The 11,999-nt window shown below is 53.9% G+C and overlaps 1 protein-coding gene across 1 annotated transcript in view; it reads left to right on the top strand.

The window, feature by feature from the left end:
- Positions 1-348: 348 nt before the first annotated feature.
- The window catches only part of PODXL2 (podocalyxin like 2), a 29,912-nt gene continuing 18,261 nt past the window's right edge, over positions 349-11,999 (top strand). The window contains exons 1-3 of the mRNA XM_068408336.1: positions 349-620; positions 839-1,046; positions 2,207-2,777. Coding sequence (XP_068264437.1) covers positions 349-620; positions 839-1,046; positions 2,207-2,777 — 1,051 coding nt within the window. The remainder of the gene's footprint in view (positions 621-838; positions 1,047-2,206; positions 2,778-11,999) is intronic.

Below are 11,999 nucleotides of genomic sequence, written 5' to 3'. Positions count from 1 at the left end.
TGTGCCACCAAGGGGAGGAGTTACAGGAGGCAGTGAGCAGGCTGTGCAGCATCAGAGAAGATGAAGGAAGATTGACAGGATCACCTCTGAGACAAACCAGCTTGAAGAGCTCCCAACCCCAACTGAAGCAGAGAATCAGGCAGTGTCCACCCCTAATATTAAGGTAAGTGCAACCTCTGGAGAAGGTGAAGGATGGAAGCTTCTGACACCAAGAGGAAGGCTCCTGCTCCCCCTAAGGACTCACAACTATGAAGTAAGTTCACCTCCCTCAAGATTGAAGAGGAGCCAGATGTGCAGGACCCCGATATCTGCTGGAGCGACAACACAGCAGGACATAAGCAATCCAGGATGTTCCTGAAGGATATTGACAATAACTTCCTGCTCCAAGTGATAAAGGAGCCAATGAGAAGAGATGCTCTGCTGGACCTCATACTCACCAACAATGAGAGGATCATTGGGGATGTGAAGGTCAAAGGCAGCCTTGGCTGTAGTGACCATGAGATGGTGGAGTTCAGGATCCTGAGGGGAGGAAGGTGGGTAAAAAGAAAGCTCACAACCCTTGACTTCGGGAGAGCGGACTCTGGCCTCTTCGAAGATCCTGGGCTCTTCAAAGACCACCCGTGAGTGCAGAGGGAGCTGACAAGTGTCATTGCAAGGCCATTCTCAATAACCTTTGATTCATCATGGTGACTGGGAGAAGTGCCCAAAGATTAAAGGAAAGCAAATGTCACTCCTATCTTTAAGGCAAGAAGAAGGACCCAGGGAACTACAGTCCAGTCAGCCCCACCTCGATCCCTGGGAAGGTGATGGAGCAGCTAATCCTGGAAACCATTTCCAGACACACGAACAACAAGAAAATCATCAGGAGTAGTCAGCATGGCTTCGCCAAGGGGAAGTCATGCTTGACCAACTTGATAAACTTCTACGATGAAATGACTGGCTTGGTAGATGAGGGGAGTGCAGTGAACTTCAGGAAGGATTTTGACACTGTGTCCCACAGCATCCTCATAGACAAGCTGTTGAACTATGGGCTGGATGAGCAGACAGTGAGGTGGATTGAAAACTGGCTGAATGCGAGGGCTCAGAGGGTGGCAGCACAAAGTCTAGTTGGAGGCCAGTAACTAGCAGCGTACAGCAGAGGTCAATAGTGGGTCCAGTTCTGTTTAACATCTTCATTAATGATCTGGATGATGGGGCAGATTGTACCCCCAGCTAGTTTGCTGATGACACAAAACTGGGAGAAATGGCTGATAAACCAGAGGGTCAAGCTGCCTTGACAGGCTGGAGAAATGGGCTGACAGGAACCTCATGAAGTTCAACAAGACGTTCAAAGTGCTGCACTTGGGAAGGAACAATTTCATGCACCAATGTATGCTGGAGCTACCTAGCTGGAAAGCAGCTTGTCAGAAAAGGACCTGGAGGTTTTGGTGGACACCACATTTAACATGAGCCAGCCATGTGCCTTTGCCACAAAGGTGGCTAATGGTAGCCTGGGCTGCATTAAGCAAAGTATTGCCAGCAGGCTGAGGGAGGTGATCCTTCCCCTCTGTTCAGCGCTGGTGAGGCCACACCTCAAGTGGTGTGTCTGGTGCTGGGGTCCCCAGTAAAAGAGAAACATGGATGTATTGGAGAGAGTCCAATGAAGGGCCACAAAGATGACTAGGGGACTGGAGCATCTCACGTATGAGAAAAGGCTGAGAGAGCTGGGCCTGTTTTTTAGCCTGGAGGAGGCTTGAGGGGTATCTCATCAATGTATAGAAATACCTGAAGGGAGTGTGCAAAGAAGATGGAGCCAGGCTCTTTCCAGTGGTGCCCAGTGACAGGACCGGAGGCAATGGGCAGAAACTGAAACACAGCAGGTTCCCTCTGAACATCAGGAGACACTTTTTTACTGTGAGGTTGACCAAGCACTGGCACAGGTTGCCCAGAGAGGTTGTGGAGTCTCCAACCTTGGAAATACTCAAAAGCCCTCTGGTCATGGACCTGGGCAACTGGCTGTAGGTAACCTGCTTGAGCAGGGAGGTTGGACCAGGTGACCTCCAGAGGTGGGGAAATGAAGCTGTCCTGGGGGAGAAGTTCTTCCAGGTTAAGAAGTGAGGCGGCAGCTGAGGGGTGAGGGAGACACAATGGCTCTGTGGGCCATGGCCAACTGAGGAAAGGTCAGGATGGATGTTAAGGGTCTTTGGTCTGGGGAGTGTCCTGTCAGGGCCCCGGGGTGTCGGCTGACAGGGAGCCGCCTTCCCGCCGGGGCTGTGCTCCTGCCCCGCCTGGCCCCGCGGAGGGGGGCGTCGCGGCGGGGTCCAGCGGCCCCCGCCTTCCCGCCGCGGGGGCTGATCACCCACCGCCGGCGCATGCAGCCGCGCCGCCGGCACTCGTTGTGTGCGCCGGGGGGCGGCGGGCCCGGGCCCTGCAGCCGGGACGGGCCCTGTGGGGCCGAGGGGCGGCGGCGGCGCCGCAGCCAGAAATTAGGTGCAAATCACCGGCTGCGCCCCGCCTCTGCCCCGGCCGCTCCGGCTGCGCACCCGGCGGGCAGTTAGGACCCCCCCCGCCGCTTCCCCCGCCCCCGGAGCGGCGGGCAGCGGCGGCGGGAGGAGGCGGCGCCGGGCGGCGGGATGCAGTGCGGGGCCGGGCGGCGGGCGGGTGCGGCGGCGAGGGGCAGAGCCCAGCGGGCGGCGGGGCGGCCCCGCTCCCCGTGAAGAGGCGGCGCGGCAGGGCAGCGGCCGCCGCCATGCAGCCGTTGCACCGCGCCCCGGCGTTGCTGCTGCTTCTGGCCGCCGGTGAGTGAAGGCTGGTGGGGTGGGGGTCGCCGCCATCCCTGTGGGCTGGGGCGGGCCGGCCGCCGGGACCCCCCGCCGCGGGGCTGAGCAGCGGGTGGGTGTCGGTCCCATTCCCCGGGCACCGGGACTCCCGGCGGGGGGCGGGTCTGCGCCCCAACCCCGGGGAACCGCGGCCCGCGATGGGTCCAGTTCCCCGAGACACTGGGACCTCTGCGGGAGGCAGGTCCCCATCACCCCCCCACCCCAGCACCGTTGATCCCGGGGTACCGGAATCTGTCTCAAGTCATGGTCCTTCACCCCGGAGCTCTCCTTGGGTACCGGCCACTGCCCCCCACCCGGGTATCAGAGCGCTCTGGAGTGGCCGGTCTCAGCCCCGGGACGTGACAGGGGACCCCCGGCCTCCCGGCATGGGGGGCTGGATGCAGGCGGGTGTCACCCCGCGGGGACGGGGGCTCACCCGGGGTCTCCTGCCTCAGAGACGGGGTGCGCAGCGCCGGTCCCTCTGGGGACCCCACACGCGGTGGCCAGCACGGGGAGCGGATGGATGTGGTGCTCCAGCAGGATAGACCCCGCTATGCCAGAGCTGCCCCAAAACCGCCTTCTCTGGTGTTGATGGCTTCGTCTGGCGTCGTGGTAATTTAACTAACTACCACGAAACTAGCACAAAGGAAGGGGGAACCACAAATTGCTCCGCGTTCCCCCAAGAGCCTCCTCTCAAAATTTGGAAGAGAGGTAGGGTGCCAGGGAAAGGCAATTAAGTGCAGGAATAATTGTACTTGGAATAGTTATGAAGGCTCAGCTTCTATTTTTAAATAGTCTGGGGAAATTTCCCAACAAAAGGATCCCCCCAAAGACCAGTGAGGCTGAGATTGCCCTCTCCCTCCCTGCCCCCATCCCTTTTGTACAGAAATCTGGTTAGTGTGGAACAGGAGTTTTGAACAGGGACATTTAAAGAGTGGGGGAGTCTTTGTCTTGAGTCATTCTGGCAGGGAGGGAAGGGCTGATTTCCCAACCAGTCGCTGTCTTCCAGCACGACCGAGCTGTGATACAGTGACATCCAGCCTTTCTTTCATCCGTACGTCTTTCTTATTACCCCAATCTCCCAAAAATGTTCATGGGGGAATGTGTCATCTGTGGAGCCGCTCTGTCCGTGAGCTGTATGTACAGTGCCTTGCCCCTGTCGTCTGAGGCTCCCTAAAGAAAAGGGATGACGCCTTTTAGGTTTGCAGACAATAGTGAGCTTAAAGAGCAAAATGGATCAGAAAACCTGTTGGGATTTTGTGGCAATACTCCGTGGCACAGAAGCAATAAGCCTTTCCAGAGCTGAGCCAGGAGCCAGTTTTGTGGCTTCCTCCAGGCAGGTTGTCCACATTAGGGAAAACCTCGGGCATGGCTGGCAAAGGTCCTTTAGCCACATCTCAGCAGGAGACCCGTGTCCCCAAATTCAGCCAGACCTCCACCTCCTCTACAGAGGAGGGCAAGGGGCATGGAGGGGAACTGCCGTATTCCCACCCTGCCGATCTGCTGACGGGGGTTGGCCACATCCCCATTGCTTGAAAACTACATTTGCTTTGCAGAGGAAGGAGGTGGACCTCGTGGTGGTTTTAAAATCTGGTGGCTGAAAGGACCACAGCTGATACTGCTGTGCTGAGGGGAGGGTGTGTTTCCTATTCTGCTGAGGCTGCTGGAAACTTTCTAGTATTGCTGTCCACTGGTGACGATACGGAGGATTTGGGTCCTTGGCTTTCCCTGGCATCCTCTCTGCTGTCCTAGCAGGCAGAGGTGTAGCGATGGGAGGTGAGCAGCAGCTCCGAGGGACAGCTCAGTTCCTAATCTAGTGAAACTGGTAATCCTGGTGGGTTGTGGCAGCTCTGTGGGGCTGGACTCAGTTGGCCAGGAATCTCCGGACACCTGGACTCCTACCTAGATGGGAGGTCAGAAGTGGAGATGCAGACTGCTGGGAATTTACAAATCAAGCCTCATGTTGGTTAGTAGTTGTGCTCACCGATCCAGTCTGGAATAATTCAGTGCACTCCAGCCGTGCTCCTCCAGTCCTGTAGGACAGGGGAACGATTAAAACCTGAGAGAGAGCTGGAGGGACTGAGCAAGATTGCCCAACGCTGGGGGAAAGGCACGCTTCCTGCAGCATCTCTCCTGGGATCAGGAGCCTCTGGAGACCTGTGGGATGGGCTGAAATGGGACCTGAGCCCCATTGGGGTCCCAGCAGAAACCAGATGTTTCCCAGTGGGAACATCTCTCCAGGCTCTAGGGTATCTGAGCCCCATTGCTTTTGCAAGTAGGAAAATGATGTGGTTAAAAGCAGGGGGAGAAGGGAGGGAATTAGTCTCTTCCCTCTTGTTGACTCCCCAGGTGCTTGTCTGCATGTGGGTGATTTTAAGGTTTTTTTTTTCCCTTCTGCCTGTTTAGAAGATTCCTTGTTAGCATTGTGTGAATGAGCCCGAGCTGAGGGAGTATAAATCAGGATGGATGAAAATTCCCTGTAGTCAATTTTTCCTTGGCCTCTTCAGTGCCATAAGGAAATGTTCATTTAATTATAGGCATCAGGGGTAGAAATAACTACATTAAGCCCTCAAGGGGAAGCTGCCGGCGACGAGCTGCAGATCAGAGCACACAAAAGTTTTTTCCACTCTCTCAGCGTGGGAAGAACCCCCGGCATTTTGTGGGTACCTGAGTGAGCAGCAGCAGCAATGGCAGCCCTGCTGCAGGGCCAGGGGGAGAGGGGCTGCGGGGAAGGTGCATCACAGCCCGCAGCTGGCGGTCGGCTGAACTTGCTTCCAGTTCTCGCTGGCTATTGAAACACGTAATCCCAAAAGAATGGAGAGAGGCTATTTGTCAGCCACACGAGCGCAGCCCGCGCAGAGGCAAAGCAAACACGTGCGTTGGTTTGTTCAGAGGGCCAGAGATGCTGGCAAGGAAGATACGCCCTGCTGGGGCTCGAATCAGCCCCCCGCTGTCCCCATGCCTGGTTAAGCCCCATTGTGGTTACCAGGGTTTGGATGTACATTCTTATTTGGGGGATAACTTTTTACTGTAGGGAAGCCAGCTTTGCAGCCCTCCCTCTGTATGACAACTGCGACCACTCTCAGCTCTTCCTGTCCTGCCTGATGTGTGGTGAAGGTAGGCAGGACCCATATATGTGCCCCGGGACTACCAAACGTTTGCATGAGCTTTTTTGCCTAGGGTGCGTGAGGTTGGTTGGAGAGTGGAGCCTCTTGGGGATGAGACTGCTGCATGGCACGCCAGCGTGGGGCAGGGTGGCCATCACTGCTCTGCTGCAGGGGCTGGAGCACAGCATAACCATTTTCTGCTCTGTGTTGTTCCCAGTGAGTTTTAAAGACCTTTTGGGGTGTAAAAGGCTTCTGTTATACTTGACGGGCAACCATGTCTCAAGGGAAGTCCCTTCTGTGTCTGCAGTAGCGTTTGTTCTGCCTGGGCAGGGAGGCTCTGAAGTTGAAGCAGCCACGTGCCTTTATTTGGTGTGCTGGAAATCGGACCGAGTGCCGTGGGGAGGGTGGTCCAGGTTGGGACAGAGCAAGAAGAGGAAGCACAGGCCTGGTGAGGTGATTTTTAGCAGACAGATTAAATGCTTTAGACTTGTGAGAGAGCAGAGGAATCTGTGGGCTGTGGTTTTTCTCTTAGAGTGTGGCTTTCATCCTGTGGTCTGTTAACCCCTGAGGGCCTGTGGGCTGCTTTGAGGAGGCCTGTGAAAGGTAACCAAGGAAAGAAAATTCACTTCTGCTGTATACAACTGTCTACTGATGCTGTTTCCCCAGGGGCTGCATCTCCTTCCCCCCAAGCTGGGAGCTGCCACTGTCGATAGCGAGAAGTGCAGAGGAGAGCAGGCATTGCAGCAGCACAGGAGGGAGAGGAGGTGTGAAGGCTACGAGACGATCCAGGGAGGGAGTGAAGGCAAAACAGTCTGGGAGACTGAAACCAAGCAAGATTGTGACTTCCAGCATGAATGGTTGAGCGAAGGGGGAAGGACGGGCAGGCTTGTCTGAGTTGCCGTGACCTGCTTGCGTGGAGTCTCTTCTGTGTAGATGGCTGGTGGTGCTTAGAGCAGTCCTGATGTTACTGACTGTAACGACAGGAGACCTGGCTCCTCTCAGCGCTGTCTGAGGATGCCCGGCACCCCTGGAGGTCAGGCCCCTGGTGCACATGTGCTGACGAAGGGCACATCTGCAATTATCTGCAAAAGCAGGTGCATCTTCTGGCAGTGCCTTGCTGTTTCCCGTGGATATACCAGGGCCTGCGTGCTGTAGAAGTTCCCTGCTGAAATGCCAGGGGAGCAAAAGTTGGCAGTCCTTTGCGAGGTAGTGCCCACTCAGTAAGTGCAGACACGCACATCCCGTAGCCTGGTGTTTGAGCTCTCTGATTATGCTAGCTGTAAAGATCTGTAAAAGCTTAAAGATGCTGGCACAGTTGATGTGTGCTCTAGGATCTCCCTCTAAAGAGTTGGCCCATTACAAGGGCTTCTTCAGTTGTGCCTTGTCCTTCTTCCTTCAGCTGATACAGGTTAGTAAGTGTATGTGCTCCCTGCAGACCTGAGTGCTTTTCCCATTGCTTTGTAAAATGTACTGGGGCCATGGGAAAGTGGATGGTTTTAGAGGGACACTCGGTGAGGGACCTGGTTGCTGGCAGTACCAGAGGAGGACGGCAGTCTGATCTTGCTTTCTGAAGCCCTAACTGGAAATGATCTCAGAGATTAGGGACCCAGCTGGATTTGTAAGTGGTCTTGTGCAGCGTGGGAGAGCAGCAATAAGGCTGTGTGGGAGCTGGGCTGAGAGAGGTCTCTTAGGTGGAGCGTCCCAGCACGGGTATGGTCCGTAACTCTGAATTAGCACCAAAAGGACTTGGTCTGATACATGATTGTCCCGTATGCTTCCCTGTGCAAGCTGTTGAGGGTGTGGGGGGCAGAGACTCCAGGTGAGAGTGGAGGAATCAGCTTGGACTTCCCTCAGCTGAACAACATTAAGTCTCTCCTCTTCCTCCACTGTCTGTGGCTGGGATCCTTTTTTTGTTATTTAAATCACTCTGTGTTTTGTTATGTTCTGCAAGAGGTTTGTGCCATTGGCTGTTCTGCCCCGGGGCCTCTCTCCTCTATGCCCTTGGGCCTTGCTCCCTGGCTTTTCCAGACCTGGTGGTCTGGGGGAGGGAATATCCCTGGCAGATGCTTCCCTCATCTGGTCATTGTGTTTCTGTCCCAACCGATTATCAGTAAATGACCCATTCCTGACCCAGCTCTCCTAGGAAATAACATTGTTGGATAACTCCTGGGTTTGGAGAGTGGGCTTGAAAGGAAGGTCAATGCTAGCAGGGCCAGATGGACATCGTTGCAGTTGCAGCATTGGCAGTACCGAGATGCTCTGACCCCCCTCCCTGGTACCCGTTGTGTAACTGCGCTTGGGTGGTGTTGTACAGGTTCTGCTGGTCAGTGGTGAGAGGCAGGTAAGTCAGAGCGTGTGCTCCAGGCGAGTGCTCTTCCCTTCAGCAGGCTGATCCTGCCTCCGTGGCACTGTGGTGTAGCCACAGCACCCAGGAAGGAGAGGTAAAATTCTGTTGCGTAAACTGAAGGGCCCACCAGCCCCTCTGTAGGTCTAGCTGATGGGATGACATCTTAAGGGATGTTTGTTTCCTTGGAGAGAAAATTGAGGTTGCTTGTTGTTAATTAAAAAGCAAGAAAATTTAAAGGCTCTTTGACACAGTTACAGCCAGATTCCATTTAATCTCCCCAAATCCCTCCTCTCATTTCAGCTGGATACAGAAATGACTTACTTCCTCTTTCTCTTCTAGTCCTATTCAATAGGCCAGTTGGGAGCCTTTAAACAGCTGCCCTGTCCCGTGGAGAGGTGGCTTGCCTTGCAGCAAAGGGATAAAGTGGTTCTTGGTCGGCTAATGTAGAAAATACTTTGGGGTTCTTTTAGAATTGCTTAGAAATGTGAAACTGCTCTTATTCATAGCAGTTTGGGAGAGAGATGGCAGATGTTCTTTCCTCAGATTTTTTTTTTCTGCTGTTGAGCAAAACTCCCCCATCTGCCTTCTCCGGGGCTGTTGCATCGAATCCTCTACTGAGCTGAACAGAGCAAGCTTCGCCGCTTTGACCTGGAGCGGTTTTCAGAGGGGCCGGTGGGGTCAGCAACTAGCAAACTCATTTCACCTGTGTATCCTCCTGGCTGGCTCTTTTCCAGTGGCATTGGAAAGGTAACACTGCAGTATCATTCCGTGCTGTTGAAATCACCCTATTCTGCTCCTTGCAGAGGTGAAGCGCTTTTGCAAGGGCAGCGTTACCTCCACGTGTCACCTTTGTGGGTGCTAGCAGCTGGAGAGCTCGCAGCCAGCGCGGGAGCTCCTGTGCTGGTTTTGGTGCTCTCTCTCCGCCTTTGTTCCCTCTCCCCCCTCCACCTACCTCTCCCACTTTCTCTCCTTTCTTGCCCCTCCTTTGTCTGATCTGGGGAGGGTTTTTCCTCCTGTGCTCCCAGCCCTGCCGTTTCCCCGAAGGCTGGCTGCCCTCTTTAGCATGCAGAGCCTCATCTCCTCCAGGTTACGCAGAGGTGCCGCAAAAATAGAAATGAGAGACAAACGCCCCATTGAAGCAGCTGGCAAGCCCTGGCTCCGTTCCCTGCTCCCTCCCATCTACAGTCGCAGGGCTTTATTCATGTGTGTTTCTTTTTTCCTATCGCTTGATCTGCCTTTTAAAATACAAAATTGGGAGACTGATGGCTGATAGAAGTCATCTAATCCCTGTTCCCCATCGTATGAGGAAAACAGCTAGCCCCCAATGTCTTGGGCGTTAGATTTCCTCTCTCAGCTGTGCTCCCTTGCTTCCCAGCTCAGCTTGTGCTTTGATTCTTTCTTTGCCTTGGAGTTGACAGCTGCGTTGAGCTCCTTTATGAGATGCTTGGAAGAGAGGAGGAAGGTGGCAAATCTTGGGTCTGCTGTTTGGCACCTCAGGCCTTTGAGTTTTTGCTGCTGGTGCAAAAGGTATGAAGTGGTGTCAGGATGCTGCCTGGAGAGGTACTGATTTGTACGCTGGTGCAATGGTGCCATTAGCCCTGTGGCATTCGGGCTGGTGCTGGCACAGAGGGTTCCCCCTGGCCAGCTTCTGCGTCCTGTGCCTGTGAACCAGGCCCCAAGGTATTGTCCTACTCCAGATCCACCCCAGGAGAAACCTGGCTTGCTCAGGCTGTGTCTGTTAATGGCTCATTCTTAGGGATGAGGTGGTGTAGTTTTATCTTGGGCTGAGGAGAGCAGAGCATCCCAGTAAACAAGATAATGCAGCTTAGGGGGTTTTAATGGGGTAAACACTTCAGAGTTAAATGAGGGTAAACAAGCTCCCAGGATCTGAGCTTCCCGCATGGATGGGATTAGCTCTCTGGGTGCCCAGGTTCACCTGCCATGAGAAGTCTGTTGTGGAGATGGTGGGACAGGCTGTGGCTGCGCTCTGGGCAGCCCAAACTGGGTATAGCCGATGGAAATGGAGAGGCTTGAGCCAGTCTTTGGAGCTGGCACAGAGTGACATTTTGAGGCTTTGCCTAGCTGGCTGGGAGACCCGGGATCTGTATTGTAGCGTGGCTGGAAAGCCAAGCCACCACATTAGCCACATCCCTGCTCATGAAAGTCGGAGGAAACTGAGGCATTGGGGTGGATAAGGAACTGATGTAGGATCCAGGCAATCAGTTGCAGTCCCAACTACACCAAATTTTCCATGTGGCCTTGGACCTGCAATGGTCTCTCCCCATCCTTCTGTTCCCCTTTTCTGGATAACTTTGAGAATAATGTTCCCTTTCTCCCCCTCGCTGCTCTCTGTCATGTTTGCTTAAGCTGTAAGCTCCTCAAGACAAGTGCTCTCTCCGCTGGGCTGCACGGGGCTCAGCCGTGCTCTCCATTAGTGATGCAGGTGTCTTGTGTCAGCCTGGGGAAGCTCAGTCCAGGCATTGTCACGCTGGAGCCTGGTGAGCACCATTGAATCGGCACGGGGGCTGGCCTGGCCAGGTCTCTCTAGATCTGTGCTCACACACAAGAGACGTGCGAACTCTCATTTCCAGCCGTGGACTTCACGGTGCGTGCACAGCTCACAGGGAGCCGGCCCATCCCCAGGGATGCCCAGAAGCGCTTTGGTTGGCTCCGTGATGCTGCAGGAGCTTCCTTCCCCTTCGATACTCTGCCTCTGTTGCTGTTCCCTTTTTATTGCTGCGCTCGCCTCGGCCGATCTTGCCTTGGATCAATAGAACAAAATAAACGAGATTGAGAAGTGCTGAAGCCTGGCCCAAGCGTATATGGGAAAGAGTAACCAATATTGGATTTTGCTCAGTTCAGAGAATAGCGGAGGAAGATGGAGAGGGTCAGAGCAGGCAGAAGGCTTGAGAAACGCATTTCTGGCTTCCAGTGTTCGCAGGACAGGTTTCGTAATCAGCCTGGCAAGCGAGCAGCAGCTCCCCAATTTTTTTGTGCTAACAAGCCAATGTTTTCAGTGAAAGCACCAGGGCCAACCCATCTGCCATTGCCCCATAGCTCATCTTGGTACTTGTCCCTTCTGGGACGTGGAGTCATAGGACATAGTGGTGGAAAGGAACCTCGGGAGGTTGCCTAGTCTGTGCCCTTGCCTGCAGGCAGTTCAGCTCTGCTTAAATCATTTCAGGCCACGTGTGTCCAGATCTGCATGCAGCATCCAGGTGATGTCTCAGCAGTGCTTTGTAAATCTATTTCTAATACTTCAGGACTGTGCAAGCATTTTCACATCTGCGTTCCAGTGATATCTCAGAGCTGTTTCTAATACAGGAGTTTCTCCTCTTAAGACATTTCTAATGGATGGTTTTCTATCTTGTATCAGAAATGTTTGGTGCTAGTTCTCAAGGTGGTGACTTATCACTTTGGAAATTACAGAAATATTATGAAAAGAAATAGTACATTCTCAAGATCACCTAGCTGTACCTACAGTCTTCCTGTGCAGTGAGGGTGTCTGCTCACTTTGTGTCCTTGGCTAATTTCATTATCATGTTCCTAATTTTTGTTCCAAGGTCACTTGGGAAAATGTTAAACAGCAGCAGATCCAAGGACAGACCTTGAGAAATTTCACTAATAGCCTCCCTCCAGCACAAGCCTCTGTCATTTTTCGTATAGCCAATGCCTTACCATTGCCTTACAGTTTTCCTGCTAATTGGTGTATTTTCTTGCCTCTCCTGTGGTTCTTCATCAGGTGCT

This window comes from Nyctibius grandis, chromosome 10 (assembly GCF_013368605.1).
Source record: "Nyctibius grandis isolate bNycGra1 chromosome 10, bNycGra1.pri, whole genome shotgun sequence".
Taxonomy (NCBI): domain Eukaryota; kingdom Metazoa; phylum Chordata; class Aves; order Nyctibiiformes; family Nyctibiidae; genus Nyctibius; species Nyctibius grandis.
Note: the sequence above shows the minus strand (reverse complement) of the source record. Positions and strands in the feature narration are given on the sequence as shown.